The sequence below is a fragment of the Eubalaena glacialis genome, chromosome 20, assembly GCF_028564815.1.
Source record: "Eubalaena glacialis isolate mEubGla1 chromosome 20, mEubGla1.1.hap2.+ XY, whole genome shotgun sequence".
Classification (NCBI taxonomy): Eukaryota; Metazoa; Chordata; class Mammalia; order Artiodactyla; family Balaenidae; genus Eubalaena; species Eubalaena glacialis.
This window is the reverse complement of record NC_083735.1, coordinates 26,923,654-26,945,614: the sequence shown is the minus strand read 5'-3', so window position 1 is coordinate 26,945,614 and position 21,961 is coordinate 26,923,654. Positions and strand designations below refer to the sequence as shown.

Sequence of the window (21,961 nt, the reverse complement as noted above, 5' to 3'; positions counted from 1 at the left end):
TACATTAGTCAACTTTTTAATGTTCAACAGTTGTTTTATATGTACCCAATAAAGCAGCTTTAAAGAGTTTCCTAAAACCCCCCAGCATTCTCTCCACTGCTGTGATAGAAACAAGCACAAGGTATGGATCTAGATCTCCTGACTTGGTACTGGGGAGGAGTAACCCTTCCCAAAGCAGGTAGCCTTGAACATCCAGGAGAAGGGCTATGGTAGTGAAAGAGGTATGGGTGTTGTAGGTAGGGACCAGAGCACAGAACAGGAAGCTGTATCCCAGGAACAGCCAGAACAAAGGGTATGTGTGGTAGAAGCTAGAGAAGTAGGGCGGGGTCCAGGGAGTCTTGTTTTCTAAACTGATGAATTTGGTCTTTATCTTGAATTCTTTGGGAAGCCATTAATGGATTTTAATCAGAGGAGAGATATCCAATCTACGTTCCAACAACATCTCTACAGCTGAATGGAGGATGCTAGCGGGTCAGACTGGTAGAAATCCCAGTTATCAAGCTTTTGAAGTCACCAAGTAGGAATGGATGAGGAGTGTCGGTGAGGAAAAGTAGAGTTGAAGAGAGTTAGTTAAAAATTGCCTGGAGAGTTGTCCGGAGGCCCTTAGGCCTTCCCATCTGCCTGCCTTGTCATCAGCCTTTCCCAGGACAGCACCCCACTTAAAGGGACGCTCTGAGGGTTTACCCATCATAAAATGAAAACAGGTTGGGAGAGTCAACTTATTTGAAAATGGCACTTTAGTGTGAATAATTTGTTTGGTAATTAGATACATTCCTTTGAAAGGCTCTCCCTGGTATACCCTTAAACTCAGTTAAGACAGTCGCTCATTAACCGAAATGACTCACCAATCACTAGAGGAGAGATGATCCAAGGAGGCTTCCCAGAGCTCTCCCTAGGTGTGTGTCACCTAGGGTTGGCTTCTCATTTTACACTCAGAGACACAGGGCAGAAATCTTCTTAGTCCCATTTCTGAGATCCTTCACCTGCACCTTGGGCCGGCCCTGTGTGGCTGACATTTGAAGCTGGCATCCTCAGGCTGCTAATTCACTTTCAGATGTTCAGTCTCTCTTCTGTCCATTTTAATTCAAATTAAAGCGGACAACGCTGAAATTATTTTGGAGTGAAAGTGTTGCTGGTTTTGATGGAATAGCCCTTGCAGGAGTGTGAGGTGGTCACGCTCAGCTCCAGACCCCTCTCTGGGCAGCAGATGGCCGGCCCCAGGCCGTGCACACAGCCGTAGGATGCATTTCAGAGCTCAGTGCTTGGGTCAAGAGGGTCGGTTAGTGAGTCCATTTCAGATGTTATCTACATGGTTGTCTGAACAAACACACACTACTCCAGCCTGGGAAGGAGTGTTCTGGGGCACTCTCTTGGAGGACTCTGAGATTCACCCTGGGGGCAATGATGAAACAGAAGGGAGCTTTCTTCTTGGGGACCCATTGGAGTCCCATTGTATTGGAGCTTGTTGGCCTTCACGGTGCTCTCTGCAAGCCCATCTGTCCCACCAGCCGGGGAACTGCTTACTTGATGACAAACTCCCAGGTAATTAATGCCATACGTATATTAGGTTGATGTGCCCCAAGGCCTGGTTGATTGCTGCCTGCTCTAAATCATAATACCATCTATACTAGCTGATTCTATTCTTCAGTGGTGGGTATTTACCCACAGCTCAGTCCTTGAGACCATACTATGTACTTATGGTTTGGGGAATATAACCTAAATTGAGATTCTTTGGATGGAAGGGAATTTGTAACCTTAAATTCTTCTGTCATAATTTGTACAGACATGTAAAGACTTAAAAAGGCCCGAGGACAGGTCTGAGCCATGTACTAGCTGTAAAAATATCCCAAACTGTGTCCTCACACACTCTCTCCATCTTTTGTTTTCCTTTATTCCTGACTCTTTTGTACTCTTAACAAGCTGTCACTATTTTCCCCTTCTCTTTCTTTTCCACTGATCTTGGAGCCAGGTGACCTGATTTCTAGACCCACGTCATCTTTAAAAACTATGATCTTGGGTAAATCACTTAAACTTACCAAGGATCGGTTTCCTTATTTGTGGGAACCAAGAATAATAATAATGGCCGTACCTACATTACAAAGTGGTTAATGGATAAGATTAAGTGGAGTGATATATTGAAAAATCTTTTGAAAATGATTTAGCTTTATATCCATTTAAAGTGGTAATATTATTTCATTACCTAATCTGGGTTACATTAATTGTAGTTATAATAAATTGCTTTTGCATATAAAATGAAAAATAGATAATCTTTCTGTTATAAAAGGGAAAGAAATAATGAGAGTTAACATTTATTCTTTACTGTGAAGAAACTGTGGCTTAGAAAGATTTAGCAACTTGTCCAAATGTATATTACATATAAATGACAGCTAGGATTGGTGCCCAAATGTGCTAGCTCCCCATTTTATGTGATTAATAGCTACTAGCATCTACTGAGTAGAAGGAAAGGCGCTTTTCAGGTTCTTTTGGACTTTTGATACTTTTTTCCCTGGTACATCATCTGACAGAGAGCTATTGTACACAGGTTTTTTTCTGTGATTTAGGCAGATAAGCTGTGAGTGTTAGTATTATCTGGTGGGAATTTTATAGCCCTTGTGTTAACAAAATATAAAAAGTATGTGTGAACTTCAGAGTCTGACTAGTTTCTGGTTGTATTACTCATCAAAGTTATAGTCTTGGGAAAGTTACTTTACTTCCTTCAAATTCAGTTTTCTTACCCTTAAAAACGAGGCTAAAAGTTGCTACTTCATGAGTCGTTGGGAGGACTGAATGAGCTCATGCATGCTGAGTACTTAAGAAAGGATGTAATAGGTCACTCAACAAATATTCGTGATCTCTTTTTCTTTGGCAAAGTATTTCCTCCTTGTGAAGTTCCAGTTGATCTGTCAGTATCATCCTTTATATGAATTCAACTTCATTTTCCACTTAAAGCTGTGATAAAAATTATAATAATATTTAAACATGAGGATAGCAAACATTTCTTGGATATTTATTATGTGTCAGGCTCTGAAATAAGTGTTTTGCCAGTTTTAGCTCATAGAATTCTCACAGTAACTCTCTGATTAGGCACCTTATTATCTACGTTTTGGGAATTGAATCAAGGAGAGGCTGGGGAGTTGAGATTTGAATCCTGGCAGGCTGACTCTAGAGCCCGTTCTCTTAGACGCTGTGGATTGCGGGACTTCCGTGGATGAAAGAAGAAAAATGCGCTTTTGGCTGTTTCTGAGACCAAGAGTTATTTTGCTTCTGAGGAGAAGAAATAGCCTAGACTTAAAAGTTAATTAAGGTTGATGCATGAGAGGGGAGCATACCTTTAAGACCAAGGCATTTAACCAGAATACTACATCATTTTTATATTTCTCATTGTATCTTCAATTCTGTATCCGAGAGGTGTACAGTCAGATCTTAGGATCAGCCCTTGGAGCACTCCCTTCCTCTGGAATGTTGATCCTTGCTTTCCTCTGAACTCCACAGGGTCATTTGCTGAAGACATTTGACTTCAGAGAACCCTGGGAATAAGAGGCATTCTATGGGACTATTTAACGCATTTAAAAAACTTCTGGAAAAGATCATCCATTTCAGATGGATGGAAATCTTATTTCAAGATGTCCAGAGAACCATACTGCCCATATAACCCACTGCTTTAGTGCACTTGCCATAAAAGATGAAACAAATAAATCAGTAATCTGAATTCCTTATGTTGTAGCTGAAGTTGTTTTCCTTGGGGGGAACTGGGGTCAGTTGATCATTTTCCATTTCTAATCAATGCCTGAAACTTTAATTTGTTTTTCCCCTAATTTTTACAGGAGTGGGTGGACAGTCCTGGTTATTTCTGCTCCACTTCTCTGCTCTTTTGAAACTTAGATAGAAGGAAATGACTACATGTCAATGACTTTTGGAATTCAAGTCTGATGGCAGGGAAAATTAAGTGGAAGCATCATTTTAGTCTCGGGACCTGATTGTCAATCTCTCACTCTCCTGTAATGGACTTTCTGACCTTGGGCAAGTCACTTCATCTCTCTGGTCCTGGTTTCCTCATCTGTGAGTGAGGTATTAGGTCTAAATGATCTCAAAGGCTCCTTTTAGTTTTAAAGCTTTGGGTTTCTACATGGTAACCCTGCAAGACTACATTTATGAAATCTTCTGCACTATGGCTAAAATATTGTTCATTTGTTACAGATTTTTTTTGATGCCTTCTGGTTTAAAGAACCTCCAGCTGCTCTGATGATCGCTTAAGAAGACTGCATGCTGTCCCCTTTCAATGCCAAGCCAGGCCCACTCAGAAGCTCAGTTCTCAGTCCTTCATGGAGACCAGGTCCCAGCAGGAATGGCAGTGGAGGAAATTGGCACCCAGATGGTTCCTCCACGTGAAGTTGTCTTGGGCTGCGGGCCGACTCGAGAACACCTGGTAACCAGGCTAGCCCTCTGTCAGTCACCCAGGGCAGGGCAGCATGGTGCGGATTCAGAGGAGGAAGCTTCTGGCATCTTGCCTGTGCGTCACAGCTACTGTCTTTCTGCTCGTCACACGCCAGGTACCAAGAATTTGGGTTGTGCAGTGTTGATTCCTGGGCCTTTGCCACCCCCCCATTCTCTCCAAGTACTTTACTTTTTGCATCATCTCTCAGGATCAGGATTTTCTATGTAAAGCAAGGAAAATATTTTCTTTTTTAACAGACGAAACTGAGGTTTAGTGAGCGGATGTGTCAGGTTTAGTGAGTGGATGTGTCAGGTAGAAACAAAGTCAGTGAGTTAGGGGATCAGTTTGCGGCTCTTGCAGGGTACTGGTTTTAGAGTAGCAGAAGGTAGAGTTCTGTCTGTCTTCTTGGGTCAGAATTGGATGGCTTCCTCCAAGTCATGATCCCTTCTGAAAGATGCCATTCTTTTTTTGTTTTGTTTTGTTTTGTTTTCTTATTTTGGCCCTGCTGTGTGGCTTGCAGGATCTTAGTTTTCTGACCAGGGATTGAACCCCTGCCCTCGGCAGCAAAAACACAGAGTCCTAACCACTGGACCACCAGGAAATTCCCTTCTGTTTTTTTAAAAAATAATTTTAATTAATTAATTATTTTGGCTGCGTTGGGCCTTCGTTGCTGTGCGCGGGCTTTTCTCTCTAGTTGCGGTGAGCGGGGGCTACTCTTCATTGCGGTGCGCGGGCTTCTCATTGCGGTGGCTTCTCTTGTTGTGGAGCACGGGCTCTAGGCGCACGGGCTTCAGTAGTTGCAGCATGCGGGCTCAGCAGTTGTGGCGCGTGGGCTCAGTAGTTGTGGCGTGCGGGCTCAGTAGTTGTGGTGCGCGGGCTTAGCTGCTCCACAGCGTGTGGGATCTTCCCGGAGCAGGGATCGAACCCGTGTCCCCTGCATTGGAAGGTGGATTCTTAACCACTGCGCCACCAGGGAAGTCCCCGAAAGACGCCATTCTTGGAGAAGTAGTGACTATTCTGAGGACAAGCTAGTCGTTCTGCAGAACACACACATCTGCATTAATAAATTTGTCTGTAGTAGGGTGAGTGACCTGAAACGTTTCTTCAATCCCCCCATTTATTTCATTTAGTTGGTTATTCTCGACTTCATTTGCTGATTTCAAAGTAAAATAAAAGTTTCACAGTGATATTAAAAGTAGAAATACGAGTTGAGGTATTTTTAGCACCCACTCAAGTACCAGCTGTCCATTTCAAAATCCAAAAGGACTTTTAAAGATTATTTGTGAAAAAAAAAAAAAAAAAAAAAAAAAAAAAAAAAAAAGATTATTTGTGGATGTGAGTAGTTCAGATGTGGAGCTGATGGAGACAGAAGTGTTCTCTGGGCGTGTTATTCTGGAGGGCTTCCCTTCTCCTAGCTTAGGACTGAATGAGCTTATGCTTATAAAAGGACTTTGGCAGATAGTACTGCACTGTACTTCCACCACCTTCCACTGCCAGGTTGGGATTCTGGTCAGAGGAAACCCCTGGCTCCCTGCTTGTCTGTCTTGGAGGTGGGTATCCAGGACCTGCTTGAACTGGAGGGGCTGGAGTTTTCTGCTTCAGAAATCTCTCTCCTTAAAGCAATCCCTATTATTCGTTTTTTTAAATTTTATTTAAAAAAAATTTTTAGGCCACGCCCTGCGGCGTATAGGATCTTAGTTCCCTGACCAGGGAACAAACCCGTGCCCCCTGCATTGGGAGCGTGGAGTCTTACCCACTGGACTGCCAGGGAAGTCCCAGTCCCTATTATTTGGATACGACCTTATACCTCACATAGTAGACTTTGATCAGAAGTGTGGAGCAAAATTTGTCTTTGAAGTTATAAACATGGCTTTCTAAACGTGTTTCTTTCAAGTTGCTGGTTGTATATTTGCAGGAAAGGTTGGGTGAAAAGAGTGTTTGTAGCTACAAGTCAACTCCATTCCATCAAGCTATTGGGGAATAGCCACATTATTATGTTATCATAAAGAGGCTTAGAAAGCTATTGACAAGGGCTTTTAGTTTTCAGTGATGGTTTTACTGTTCTAATGATGACTTTGGTGTCACAAGTGATCTGTGCTTTTTTTTTTTAAAGCTAATAGAATTCTTTCTTCCGTTTGGAATACTATGTGGCGTTCGCTGAGTGGCTCTTAATAGCTTTTTGGCCTTGGATCCCTCAGAGAATCCAGTGAACATTATAGACCCTCCCCAGGGAGTTACAGACTCTGTATCACCTCAGTGGGCAGGGCCCTTTTCTGACACCAAAGGTAGCAAATACATAAAGAAGGCACCACCACTGGCTGCTGAGAGTGGGGTCTGCGGGCCACACAGGTAGTGCCCTCTGTTGACAAGTGGACCAGTTAATACGTGAAAATATGCCTTCTTTTACCGGCTTTATTTGTTGTATAGTGTGACTACTAATGTTTTGTTATATATGAAACAGACCAGCCCCTACTTTATACTGCTCTCTCTAACATATTTTTGTAATGCCATGTCAATGTCAAACCTTAAAGTTTGATGAAAAGGCAGCACTTTTGGAGAACTACTGCCCCTCTGATTTCACTCAGTCTACCCTGCCCTTCAGATTACTGTGATTGATGACCTAGCTCTCCAGGACCCAGACTCTCTTGAAATAAATTAAAAAACATGGTTTTAAGTGAAAAGGAGCCCAGTACTTATGCCATCTCTATGCCATAGTGGATATTATTAGAAATATAAAGTCCATGTTATGACTCCTTTAATTGTACTAAAAGGAAACCAATTGGTAATTTATAACTTATTTTCCCCAGAGTGTAATCTCCAGCAATAGCCAGATAATAACCCTGACTCTCACAGGTTTCATTAAGAGACACAACCACTTCTGGATTCTGTATTTGCCTATGAAATGGAGGAGAGATGTATCTGTTACGTGTTTAGTGGAATGCAGCATCCTTGTTGGTAGATATTTTGGAGGCTGTGTCCCTACCCTAATCCCTGGAAACTGTGATATGTTACTTTACTTGGCAAAAGGGACTTTGTAAATAGATGGGATTATAGGGACACACCTTGAGGTGAGGAGATAACCCTGAATTATCTGTGCAGGCCCAGTGTAATCACATGAGTCCTTAAAAGAGAAGACTCTTTCCTGGCTGTGGTCACAGAGAGATACGATAACAGGAGAAGGGTCAGAGACATGCAACGTTGCTGGTTTTGAAGATGGAGGAAGGGGGCCATGAGCCAAGAACTGTGGGTGCCTCTAAAAGAAAAGCAAGAAAACAAATTCCCCACCAGAGTTTCCTGAAAAATGGCATAGCCCTGCCAACACCTTGATTTTAGCCCAGTGAGACCATTTCAGACTTCTGACCTCCAGAATCGTATGATAATAAATTTGCATCATTTTAAGTTGCTCAGTTTGTGATAATTTGTTATGGTAGCAATAGAAAACTAATAAGAAGCTAAATCATCAAGATGAATGGGAGATGTACAGAAGGAAATTAAACAGTCTGACACTGGTAATAATCGTCATCTCTTTTAGGTAGTGGTTGAGCTGGGAAAATTTGAAGGGAAGAAGTTTAAAAATTCTAATTTGAAAGACGGACATGCACAAATGGAAGAAGAGCCTATACATCTCCATCCATTCCTTAAGAGAGAAGGACTGACCCTGAATAGGAAAAAAACATTGGCAGCTGATAGCTACCCCATCATGCTCTGGTGGTCCCCACTGACTGGGGAAACTGGAAGGCTAGGCCAGTGCGGGGCAGACACTTGTTTCTTCACCATCAACCGGACCTACCTCCATCATCACAGGACCAAAGCCTTCCTCTTCTATGGTAAGTAGGGCTTTTGCCTTTCTCCCTTAGCTTGCTGACATCCTACTTCAACACTGAGTTACTGCCTTTCTCCCAAGGAAGAGATGGTGGGCTCCCCTTGAAAGCACTTGGCACGCCCGATTTCCTCTGCACTTGCTCTGTGGAAGGCCTGAGCATTGAGCAAATACAATAAATCAGTGAGCTGGACCAACAGAGGGGTGGTTGGCTGGGCTACTTGGTATTTATGGGGGAGAAGACCTAGTTCTTTTCACCTTTTCACAGTTGGGTATTGTGCTTACTGAATTTGTTATTTAGGAATTGGCTATTGATTATACTGCTGATATTAATTCAGAATGTCATCTGTGATAATGGCCAGGAGATTTTGATTACCATAACAGATGTTTAATTGGACATAAGCTCAGCACAGTATGATTTCATTACTCAGAAATAAAAATAAAAAGATTGTTCAGCATCAGCTTTCAAGAGCAAGTTGGTATTCATCACTTCCCGAGGCTGATTATATGTCATGCTGGCATTGAAGGGCAGCCAGACCCAGCCAGGTGGAGGTAGCAAGACGCCAGCAGCTGTTAGAAATATGGAGCTCCTGGGTGCTGAGTGATAGGGGCACAGGGGAACACAGATTAGCAAGCTTGACCAAAGATAGGCAAGGTTAATCACTAAGGTTAGGAAGTCAGTGAAAGGACATCTGCTTTAGAGTGTGGTATGAATGTGTGTGTGTGTGTGTGTGTGTGTGTGTGTGTGTGTGTGTGTGTGTGTGTGTAGTGCTGGCTTTGGAGTGGCAGGACTGAGACTGGGCTGTAGGGCTGAGTCATCCTCAGTGATCTGCCCAACAACAACTTAAATAAAGCAGAAAATGGGCTCGGCAGGAATCAGGTGGTGTATGTGCCCCACAGTTGGTCAGGGCTGCAGAGCAATGGGCACTCATGCCTGGTAGAGGTGAGGAGGCAGGGAATTCCAGGCACTTACACATCCAGATGTGGTGGAGTCCAGAGCCTCCAAAGGCCTGCAGGTGTCCCCATGCACTTGCTTTCCTCCTCTGCTCTTAGAGGGGAATCAGTGAAGGTCTGAGGAGTGAGGGCTGTTTGTCCAGGGCCAGGCTGGTGGCTGATTTTTTCTGAGGGGCGAACAACCCTCTGAATAGTGTCAGATGCTTATTTTGAACATCACTCGATTTCAGGTCCCACTGAAGGTGTGATGTAACATATGGAATTGCATCCTGATACCTTTTTCTAAAATCCAAAGAATTTTGAATTCTGAAACACATAAATCTCTGAGAGTTTGGATAAGGGACTATAATCCTCTAGTGGTGTTTTGAGATGAAGCAACGTTAAATGTATGAGTTTAATTTCCCAAATTTTACCAGGAGCCCCTAGACATACTTCAGTTAGACACAAAAATATATAGATAATGGAATGGGTACTTACGTACTTACTACATAGCTTAAGAAATAAAACATTACAAGTAAAATTGAAAGCCTCTATGAGCCCCTCACTGACCCCATCCCATTTCCTTCCTTCTACCTGGAGGGAATCATGATCCTGAAGTTGGTGTGTGTGTGTGTGTGTCTGTGTGTGTGTTTAAACAACATATAGTATTTTTTTGTATGTTTTAAAAATTACGTAAGTAGTATGGTATGTTAACTTTCTCTCTCTGTAACTTACTTTTTCTCTTACATGGATTTTGAGGTTTATTAATGTTGGGTCCTTGTAGCTCCAGCTCACCCATTTTACTGTTGTATAGAATTCCATCGTATTTATACATCACACTTCACTTAACCATTTTCCTGTTGTTGGACATTTAGGTTGTTTTAAAAAAACTTGCTTATGACAAAAAATGCTCCAATAAACAATCCATGTACATGTGTGAGATTTCATGAGGATTCATACCTAGCAGTGGAATTATTTGGTATGAATTTACATTTTTGAATTTCCAGACCAATATCCAGAGCGGTTGTATCACAGTCACTATCTTTTAAACATTTAAAACTTTTTGTTTTTTTCACATTGTACAAACCCTTAGGTTCTCTTTATTCACTGGTCCCTTTCTACAACAAATACATCCAAAACACTATATAATAAAATTATTTACAACATTTCCAAATGAGAAGATTCCTTTTGCCCCACTACTGCTATTCACACACAATACTTCCACAGCACCATACATTATTAGAAGATCCAAAAATGCTCACCCTGTACTCTAGGCTGCTTAGGAAATGTGAAAACTAATAACATAATCGCATTAGTTCCTCTCAATACATGGCAACAATATAGAAACCTTGAACTTCATCTTGCAACACCGAAAAGGGTTCAACAACTCTGCTTTCCCCATTGCACTTTATGAAACATGTTGCAGGGACCAGGAAAAGGACCACATTATTAAAATAACTGTACAGAAATGGATTTTAAAATGTCACAGCTCAAAATTGCTTTCTGTAAACGTCACACACATTTACAAATATCAAGTCGTCGTCCAGCTTGTTTACTTGGATTTTCTTCGCTTGGATTGCACTGCACTGGTTATGTCTTTAGTTGGGCTGGAGGCTGAAGCAGGCCGAGAGGATGGCTTACGATGTCCATTTTCCACACTTTCAGAAGCCACAGCTGGCTCTTCAGTTCGGAAGTTTCTTCGGCTTGGAGTTTTGGACTTTTCAGTTATCTCTTTGGGCTCACTGCTTTGTCTAGAGACTATGGCAGCATTTGCCTCGAGTTCTGGTCTGGGAACAGACCCCTGCAGTGCTGTGGCTGGAGTTTCCTTTGGGACTAAACTCTGTGAAGGGGCTGGTGGTCGCTTTGAAAATTCTGGCAGTTTAGGGCCTGAGTTGTCCAAGTTAATTCCTTGTTCTCTAGGCAATGGCTGCTCATCAGCCTCCTCCAGACCAGGTGGGCGAGTACCTGGGGTGTTTAGATCCTGCTGACTATTCTTCTTCTTCCGAGGGGGTTTCTTCTTCTTCAGTTTATTTGCATTGGTATTATTTTGCTTATTGTTTACCCCAAAATGGCCTGCAGAGATATCACTCTGCAATAAGTTGACCAACAATGGGCTTGTTAGCGTGACATCCTTACTGACCGGGAAGCCTCATTCTGACCACAGGACATCTGATCTCCATTGGGTGCTCCACTGAAAGGTGCATTGAAAGGCATCCCACGGCCTGAGAAGTGGTTTCCCGAGGCACTGTTTCCCAGCATGGCCTGCACGGCGGCGGAGGGTGGGGGGGACCATGTTGCTTTGTTGCGTGCTAACGTCAGGCATCATCTGAGACAAGCTGACATCATTATTTGCTGTAGTAGCAGGATCGCCATGCGGCTGGGCCATATGTGGGCTGGGCCCTGGTGGCCTCAAGACCTGCCCCTGAATCCCCATAGCCTGAGATGGACTGTAGTTCATGGGCCCTTGCTGGGGCAGCATCTGTCCTGACATCTGTCCCGTAAACTGCACCATGTTTCCTTGCATGTTTGGAGTTGGTCTTCTCGTTATCTGTGCTGGTCCCTACATGACATTAGATTGGTTCTGAATGTTAAACTGTTGCTTATTCCCCTGCATCTGATTGGTCATAATCTGCTCTATCATTGGGTTCTGTTGAAGCAAAACTTACCCCTGAGGCCCCATCATCTGGTTATGTGGCGCCATCATTTGTGGGCCCTGCTGGGGAAGCATCTGCTTGGGTGGGGTCATCCTCTGGGGCGAGGGCCCAAGATTTTGGCTCTGAGGATCCACCGTCATCTGACCCTGCTGCATAATAAGCTGGGCCCTTGAAAGGATCATAGGGTTCTGAGGGTTCAGGGTTCCTTGTTGCTGGACCTTCTGGCCCTGGGAGGGCAAGATCTGCTGGTGCATGCTCATCAGCTGAGATGGTGGGCCCTGCTGGGGTTGGCCTTGCCTGTTGCCCAGGTTCACCTGAGGAACCCCAGAACTACCAGTCTGTTGGCTGTTCATGTTGCCATGAATTGCCATGGGGCTGGCTGCATCATATTTGGTGGCCCGTGGGACACCTGCCTCTGGTTTTGAGGAGGACCAGCTCCTTGACCACCTGCATGCTGGACATTTTGATTTGCTTGCAGCTGAGGGGCTCCTGAATTCCCAGGGGTGGTTGCTGTGGTCGAAGGCACCTGACCGTGCATAAAGTTCGGATTGGCCTGTCCTGTTGAGAAGCCAGGTGGGAGGCGTTTAGGCATTCCTGGACCACCTGCCATGGGAAATCCCGCCTCCATCCTAACTGAATTTCCAGCTCCCATGGGTCCATTCATTCCCACATCTTGGCTTTGGTTCTGAGCCAAAGCCAGGTTGATGGCACCTTCCCCTTCAGTCTGAGCGGAGAGAATTCCCAGATCCCGAAGCTGCTGGTTGTTGCCCTGAGCCAGGGTCCGTAGCCGCTCCGCTGCTTCCCGGGAGATGTTGAATGTCACATGCACACTGTTCCAAGGCTCTACCTTCTGTACCTTTAGCTTGCTGGATTCCATGTGTAACAAATCGGGCACTTTCTCCAATATTGTGTCCAATTTCCATTTGAAGTCTTTATCATCTGTATTTCCTTCGAAGGCCACAAAGATTGTGGAATCCTCCAAAATACTATCACTTCTTGAGTCATCATCTTCTAGCCCAGAGTCAAAATCCATCTCTGAGTCCTCCACTGTTGATGAACACAAGGGAGTATAGATGTCTTCTAAGTTTGGAAGGTCATCCAAAACCATGGTGAATATTATTCCAGAAGCATATGCCAAGTGGACAATAAAAAACCAAAATGTCTTCCTTAATTTTTATCATTTATCCAGGTCATCTTCTAAGTCCAAACAAGCTGGCATTTTTAGGGCCTGTATTTTAAGGTAGCAGCCAAATAAAAATTCTGAGCCCAGCCCCAGCCCTCCCGGGCGGGCCTCGTAGCACCGGCCCGGGCCGAGCGTCCCCGCGGCCCTCCGTGTATCCGTCCGTCCGTCCTCACGTGCGCGCGTCTGTCCAGCCGTCGGCGCCCAGCCGCCAGCAGCCCGACCAGGCTGGGCCTCAAGGACCCGGCGGGGAGGGGGATGGGCCGGACCGGACCGGGGCTAAACATTTAAAACTTTTTAACGTGTTATGCATGCACATAGATCTCCTGTGTTTTCAAGTAACACACTTAGATTGTGACTTCTTGGTTTTTCACTTTTAGGCATTATATATTGATTCTTACTATGGAAGATGAGTATTTAACTCTCCTCCCTCACCCCTGCTCCCCCCACTCCCCCTACTCTCCCCACTCCCCCTACTCCCCCCACTCATTTCTCAGCCCCATATTCTTCCCCAGAAGTTATATCATCATTTTAGATAGATTAGCATCCAGTTTTTACATCATCGTATAGTCACAGTGAGCCACGATTTAAGATACTAAGATGTCTTTTCCTGCACAAATTGTTTTTCCTGTAGTGGCACCAGATATTCTTTTCTATTTTTTAAAGTTTATTTATTTTATTTATTTATTTTTGGCTGCGTTGGATCTCCCTTGCTGAGCGCGGGCTTTCTCTAGTTGTGGCGAGCGGGGGCTACTCTTCGTTGTGATGCGCAGGCTTCTCATTGCAGTGGCTTCTCTTGTTGCAGAGCACGGGCTCTAGTGCACGGGCTTCAGTAGTTGTGGCTCGCGGGCTCAGTAGTCGTGGCTCACAGGCTCTAGAGCGCAGGCTCAGTAGTTGTGGCGCATGGGCTTAGTTGCTCCGTGGCATGTGGGATCTTTCTGGAGCAGGGCTCGAACCCGTGTCCCCTGCATTGGCAGGCAGATTATTAACCACTGCGCCACCAGGGAAGCCCCCAGATATTCTTAAAGAAATGTCTCCCAGAGATTCCTGACATGTCCAGTTAGAGCCGTCATCCTTTCTGCCTGGTGCCCAGGTGCTGTCCTGGCTGCCCATCAGTCTGGGGATTCCTTGTACTTCACTCGTGTGTTGGATTTTCTGTTTCTGTTATGCCTTATCTTCCTCTTTCTTGGTTTGTGTCTTTTTTTTTTTTTTTGGCTATGCGGGATCTTAGTTCCCCGACCAGGGATAGAACCCGCGCCCCCAGCAGTGGAAGTGCAGAGTCTTAACCACTGGACCGCCAGGGAAGTCCCGGTTTGTGTCTTTATTTCAGTGTGTCCTAAGAAAGGTTCACAGAAGGTAAGTTTTTAAAAACTTTGTATGTGCGAACATGTGCTTATTTTACCTTTACTTTCACTGATGGTTTGGCTTAGCATAGAATTCTAAGTTGGAAATTCTTTACTTTCTGAATTTTTAAGACATTTTCCCACTGTATTCTAGCTTCCAGTGTTATTGCTGAGGAATTCAGAGCTATTTTGATTTCCTGTCCTTTGTGTGTGGTGTGCTTTTTTGTTCCCTTCTCCCTTCTGCAGAAAAATATAGAACCTTTGCTTTTTCACCAGTTTGGAAATTCAGTAATGATTGCTTTCGTGTTTGTCTATTTACTTCTGTTGAGATGTGCACTCAAATATCTGGTTGCTGGGAAGCCTACAAAGCAGTATTTACTTAGTGACTTTTTTAGGACTCACAGACCTGCAGAGCATGCACTTAATTTTATCTGCACGCTTAAGACCCGATTCTTCTCTCAGGGATGGACTTGCCTCCAACCAAAATCCCAGGAGACTGATGTGTCAACCAGGATGCTTCTGGTTTGCTTTTCATATCTCAGATTTTGTCACTATCCAGCTCCCAAAACTGTCAGTGACTCCACTGAGAACTGAATATATGCCATTTTTATTGCCCTGCCACTTAAGGCTCTGTGTAATGACTCAGGCCTGCCTTCTAAGCTTAACTCCTGTGATTATATCAGCTAAACTTATGTTCAAAAATCAAACTGGAAGAGTCAGCATTTTAGGCATATGCCACAGATGTTCCTGACTTAGCACCATTGTTCATTCAATTTCTATGTCCTGGAGCTTTTTTTAAATTTGTCCTGTCAAAATAATCTACTGAACACTACCGTTTGTTTGGCAATGTGGAGGAATAATACAGTTTTTGATGTCAAATAGTATGATCTTGAGACACAGATATTACCTGTCATGCAGTGCTAAAGGGTGTGTATACCATAAGAGAAATGTCAACAAGTCTTGTGGGATTTCAGAGAAGGGAGAGAGCACATGTGATTGGAGGGATCAGAAAAGGCTTCATAAGATCTCCTTCATAAAATAGGGGAAATTTGAAGTAGGCCTTGAAGGATAATGGAATTGGATTATGTTGGGATTGGAGGACATTTTGGTATGAAGAACAACATGAATGGGGGCATGGAGGTAGAAAATTATGGGTAATATCTGAGGTTGCAGCAAGGAGATTGGTTGGCTACAGCATAATTTTATGTAAGAGAGAGATTAAGATCGAAGGATATATTGGAACCAGAGCATGGGGAATCTTGAACTTTGGCTTAAGATTTTGCATCAAATTAGAGGATGGTGTTAGGGAGCAAGTGAAAGTTGAATGCCCTTTTAAAAACCAACTCAAATATAACACCTATGAATGCTTTCTGATTTCCCTCCATTGGCTGTAGCCTCTCTTCTCTAAATGTCCATAGGCATTTTATATCTCTTTTATGTCATTTAATTGAGCATCTATTAATACAATATGCCGGGCACAATGCCAATGATGAGGAATAAAGAAGATAAATAATGTAACTATGGCATTTGGTTTTGTCCTATATCATCTTCTCTTCCGTATTAGAGTGTAAAGTTCTTGATGACAGGGCAACATCACTTCATCTCTGTACTTCCCCTCTCGCCTATACGAGCATAGTGCCTTGTACATGCTAGGTACTCAGGAAGTAGTCACAGATACTTAGAGCCCTAAAGGACCTGGGAGTCTAACCTCCTCTTTGTCGAGGTGAGGAGTCTGAGGCTGGCAGAGTTGGACGGAGAGAGTTGGAGTTGGACGGAGAGAGTTGGAGTTGGACGGAGAACCAAGATGCACTGACACCTGATCCTGTGCTTCTTCTCCCAAACTATATTTGAATGTACACTCCTGACTATAATAAAACCTGGATATTTGGATTTTGGAATTGCTTACAGTGTATGGTTTGTCACAAACCGAATTAGAAATTCAGTTCTTTAATAAGATCTATTGAGCGAAATAGAGTGAATACAATACAATTTTCTGTCTGAGGGTTCCATATTCTAATTAAGTAGGTCACTTACAAATGCAAATGGGACTCTGGTACAGCAAGATTGCAAAAGAAAAGGCAGCAAAATGATTCAGGTGTCAAAGGCTGACCTAATTAACAGAAGTGGAAACTCAAAGGATTATGTGACCTTGAGGCTTTTGTGAACCAGAATTTATTTTTTTTAGATTTTATTGAAGTATAGTGCATTTACAACATTGTGTTATTTTCTTCTATACAGCAAAGTGACTCAGTTATATATATATTCTTTTAATATTCTTTTCCGTTATGGTTTGTTAGAGGCTATTGAATATAGTTCCCTGTGCTATAGAGTAGTACCTTGTTGTTTATCTAGAACTAGGAATATTTTTGACTTTGTTTGCTTCCTTTATAGCTTCCTTTCTTTTTTTTCTTTCTAGAGATGATTCATTTACTTAATATAAACACAATTCTGGAAGTAATAGTTAAAGACCTTCACGGTGAAATACAGTGAATTCTGTGTACGGTTTGAGTCATTTGAGAAATGTGAGGCTTCAGCTACATCAGCAATTCTCTGAAACAAAAATTAAGCAGTCACAAGTGAATAATTTTTTTAAAAACAAAAGTCCTTAGAGTTAGAGAATTTAGTCTTAGAAACCATCACTGTAGTGATTTCAAAACACAACTCTGCATTTTAAAACAGTTCTCTTGAAACCTGTCTGTCATGAGAGAGGGGTTGGAGTGCCTTTGATGAGAATGAGGGTAGTTAGGGTCGGGAACTGCTTTTGTTTTGGGTGAGTTTCTAAAGAGAACTTTTAGTAAATACAGGTACATGGACAGAAAGAGAAAAGTAGGCTACTGAAAAGTTTAACTTCCTCAGGAAAGTGGATATTAGCACACTTTGTTGAAGTCTGGAGGTTACAAACAGGAAGAATGTGGGACTGGTCTTCCTCAAAGGAAGACTACAATCCAACTCTCCGGGACTGGATCCTGAGTGATTGGTGGGGCCCTCATTCCAGGTGTAGGCTTCTTGCTCCCCCCATCCACGGATTTCAAAATATTTGTATCTATTCTTTTTCATATTCTTTTCCATTATGGTGTATTACAGGATATTGAATATAGTTCCCTGTGCTAGACAGTGGGACCTTGTTGTTTATGTATTTTGTATATAGTAGTGTGTATCTGCTAATCTCAAACTTCTAATTTATCCCTCCCCCAACCCCTTCCCCTTTGGTAATCATAAGTTTGTTTCTGTGTCTGTGAGTCTGTTTCTGTTTTGTAAATAAGTTCATTTGTATCATATTTCAGATTCCACGTATAAGTGATATCATATGATATTTGTCTTTTTCTGACCTTACTTCACTTATCGATAGTATGATAATCTCTAGGTCCATCCATGTTGCTGCAAATGGCATTTAATGGCTGAGTAGTATTCCATTGTATATATGTATCACCTCTTCCTTTTCCATTCCTCTGTAGATGGACATTCAGGTTCCTTCCATGTCTTGGCTATTGTAAATAGTGCCTCTGCGAACATTGGGGTGCATGTATCTTTTCGAATTAGAGTTTTCTCTGGATATGTGCCCAGGAGTGGGATTGCAGGATCATATGGTAGCTCTATTTTTAGTTTTTTAAGGAACCTCCATACTGTTTTCCACAGTGGCTGCACCAATTTACATTCCCACCCACAGTGTAGGAGGGTTTCCTTTTCCCCACACCCTCTCCAGCATTTATTATTTGTAGACTTTTTAACGATGGCCATTCTGACCAGTGTGAGGTGGTACCTCATTGTAGTTTTGATTTGCATTTCTCTAATAATTAACGAAGTTGAGCATCTTTTCATGTGCCTGTTGGCCATCTTTATGTCTTCTTTGGAGAAATGTCTATTTAGGTCTTTTGCCCATTTTTTGATTGGGTTGTTTGTTTTTTTGTCACTGAGTTGTATGAGCTGTTTGTATGTTTTGGAAATTAAGCCCTTGTCAGTCACATCATTTGCAAATATTTTCTCCCATTCCATAGGTTGTCTTTTCATTTTGTTTATGGTTTCCTTTGCTGTGCAAAAGCTTATAAGTTTGGTTAGGTCCCATTTGTTTATTTTCGCTTTTATTTCTATTGCCTTGGGAGACTGACCTAAGAAAACATTGCTACGATTTATGTCAGAGAATGTTTTGCCTATGTTCTCTTCTAGGAGTTTTATGGTGTCATGTCTTATATTTAAGTCTTTAAGCCACTTCGAGTTTATTTTTGTAAACACACATTCTTTATTTATGTTTCTTACTGTCCCTTTAAGACCTCACTCATGGGGTTAATTTTCACCGTCCTCTAACTGGAAGCTTTGGCAGGGCCCCAGCTTTTCTGCTCACTCTCAGGGAATGGACAATTTTATGGTCACTTTCAGTTGCAAACACAGTTTCAAACTTAGTAAATGGAGCGTTCAGCCCCATGCCATGCCTAGGGTTACATATTTTTGCCTCCCCAGCTTGGACCTCTCTCACGCTGCTGCAGGCCTGTGGTCCTTCTTTTGCAGTGCAGGTCTTTCCTCTCTCTAGACTCTGCTTGCCTCCTTCTTCCTCCCTCATCTGCTGCTTTCTGGAGACTGGCAGAGTTGCTATGAGGAAAGGGAGGAGAATTAAGGAGACTGGACATTTCTTACTTGGCCGTGTAGCTTTATGTCCTGTGAACTCAGCAGATGGTTCGATCTGATGGCCTTGAGTGGGTCTGGTGGATGATTAAAGTATACTTTTTCTATTCTGGGGCATTTTCATGGCATTTGGAGTTTCCCTGCTGGAACCCTGGCTTTTCCAGTGTCCTTCCCCAGAGAGTCGCCTCTCGTCTCCAGGTAGTCACGTGGGACCGCTTCCCAGCCCCTGGTACCCGCAACACATCCAGCTTCTTTCTGCTGAGCTCTCTATGTCCGCCTAGGGCTCTTTGTGTTAGGAGGACCCAAGACTCCCCACTCTCTCTCACCCCTTTCTGTATTCTTGACCTTGCTGAGGAATTCAAGAGTTGTAGAACAAGCTCTCCTTCATTCCTTCTGTGAATTCTGCAAGTGGGGGCTTCTGTCTCACAATTACTTTGAATCTTGATATCTGTCCTGTCAGTTGCATCCCAACATTCAGTGATACAACGTCTCTGCAGAGTCACAATTTGCCAGGTCCCTTGCCATGTGTTGGAGAAGCACAGAAAACAAACAAGTCCAGTTTGGTAAGATTGTAGCACAGTTGATACGGTAACAACCTTGATAGACTTCCTTATACGGCTGTCCCTGGTCATCTTGACTGTACTGAGTGTCCCTGACACTTCATGAGTGACACATCTGTGAACTGTTCTCGGGGTAATTTCTGCCAATCTCACCCATTGTGATTGATTCTTACTAGTAGTTTTTTTCTGGAGGTTGACTTTCGTGGGCCCTGTGCATTGAATGCAGATAGTAGGTAATTGCTTTTGCCAGGTTAAGACTTACTTGGGAGATGGCAAGAAAATGGACTTACTTGAACTGTGTGGACAGCAACAAAGTTGAACGTGAAAAAGAAGGTCATAACTAAGTGATAGATCGTATATGATATACAATAAATGTATAGAGATGTAAATGTGTATTTATCTATCTACATATATACATCTTTGCTGTAATCAAACCCCTTACTTTAAATAAGAGGTACAAACTGCTATGTGTAAAATAAATAAGCTACAAGGCTATATTGTACGGCACAGAGAATATAGCCAATATTTTATAATAACTATAAATGGAATATAATCTATAAATTTGTGAATCACTATGTTGTATGCCTGAAACTAATATAATATTGTAAACCAACTATATCTCAATTTAAAAAATGCAAAAAAATAGACTTTATTTCTGTTTAAGCAAATAATTATCGCATAATACTTTACAGAAGGTAAAGCCATTCTCAGAGCTCTGCTCAGACTCCGGCAGTGACTGCCCGTCTCGTTAAAATTCCAGGTCCTCACTGTGGCCTCCGACTCTGCAGGCTCTGCTGCACTCCCGGTCTGTCTCTTACCCTTGGTCTGTCTCCCTGGCTCCATCCTCTCTCCTCCGGGCCACTTGCTGTCCCTCAAACGGGGAAAGCCCGTTCTAGCCTCAGAACCTTTCGTTTGCCCTTCTTCTACCTGGGATGCGCTGCCCCGGGTTATTCCTCCCCACCTATTGGGTCTCTGCAGGAGTGATGTTTTCTCAGAGAGACCTGTTTCCTCACCTTCTTTCCAAAATAGGGCTCTCCTCCCACATGGCTCTCTGATGGCGTGGACCCTTGCCCGGCTTTATTTCTTTTCATAGCACTTATTACCCCCCCCCCGAAGTTCTCTTACTATTTTGGGACCGGTTAGCTGTTGTGTCCCATGTTGGAATCTAAGTCAGGAGAACGGGGACTTCGTTGGGTTCACTGCTGTTACCCCACTGCTTGGAACAGTGCCCGACACGTAGCCAGGCTTCAGGCAACATTGTCGAATGGATGACTCGGTAAGTGAAGCCGGCCTGATCCTCACATGGAGTCGGGGAGGAAATGAGAACATTGGTATTATCATCTTCACTGGGTCTTAAGATGTTATATAATTTACCCAGGTTGTGCCTGGCATTCTTCTTGAATGAGTGCATTAGACCCTATGATTAAAACTCTGGTTTATTTAAATTACATTTTATCAAATTTATTTGTGTACCTAGTTGAATTAAACACTCTGGTGCAAGGCTTATTTCAAACAAACAGCAGAATCTGCCCTCCTTTTCCAGTCCCTAGAAGCAACCACTTTCTGCTCTTTCAGCTCTCTGTTTTCTTAATAACATGCTTATATTGTTACTTCCTAATTTTGCAATTTTGGAATTTGTAATTTGAGGCATTATCCATTGACTTCCCTTAAGGGAACGTGGGGATTTCAGTTAGATTGTTATTCAGCGTTTACGTTATTATAACTCACATAATTGCGATTCACAGCTCGGCTATGTAGTATGATTACCCTTCATGTCAGTATTTTTAGGCGTTTTCTCTTGGGCTGGTCACATTTCCCAGAGAGGATTCTTTCAGTTCTCTACCTGGAGGGTATAACAGGGGTGGTCATCTTCTGGGAGCTTCTTACTGCTCAGTCTGTAGACTATCACTTAATTCTTTTTTCAGTGTGATGCCCCTGACCTCAACTAGACCCTGTACCCCCCCCCCCCCGAAGACCCTTTCTTTTGAACTCCTGAGAGTAGAAACCTCCAGGACTCTCTCAGGGTGGGGAAGGGACAGTTGCTCAGTTGCAAAGAATAAAGGGATCTGGGCTTTTAACTGTCCCTTAAGCTGACTTTTAAACAGTCCTCTGTGCTTAGTCCCATCTTCACCTCTACTTTTGGATTGTTGACTTAAAGAAAAACACACAACATAAGAGTTGTGAGTTTAAGTTGTATTCAGGGTCTTACTGGAGACTATAACCCAGGACACAGCCTCTCAGCTAGCTCTGAGGAAACTGCTCCAAAGAGGTCAGGGGGGAGCCAGTTATACGTGCTTTTTGGCTGGGGATACACGTGGTCCAGCACACGTCTTGGTGAAAGATTACTGCTAGTCACAAGGAACGGATATCTCAAGTTAATGATTTTAGTGCTTGTCTATGTACGGGAAGACGGAGGAAT

General features: G+C 43.1%; 1 protein-coding gene and 1 pseudogene across 9 annotated transcripts in view; one reads left to right on the top strand and one right to left on the bottom strand.

The window, feature by feature from the left end:
• Positions 1-4,392: 4,392 nt before the first annotated feature.
• FUT10 (fucosyltransferase 10) overlaps positions 4,393-21,961 on the top strand; it is a 122,093-nt gene continuing 104,524 nt past the window's right edge. For all 9 annotated transcript variants that reach the window (XR_009698774.1, XR_009698775.1, XM_061177386.1 and 6 more), the window contains exons 1-2: positions 4,393-4,550; positions 7,968-8,262. Coding sequence is in view for 7 of the 9 variants with exons in the window: in XM_061177386.1 (XP_061033369.1) it covers positions 4,470-4,550; positions 7,968-8,262 (376 nt within the window). In the remaining 2 variants the exon portion in view is untranslated. The remainder of the gene's footprint in view (positions 4,551-7,967; positions 8,263-21,961) is intronic.
• On the bottom strand, positions 10,709-12,950 carry LOC133081374 (nuclear receptor coactivator 6-like; annotated as a pseudogene).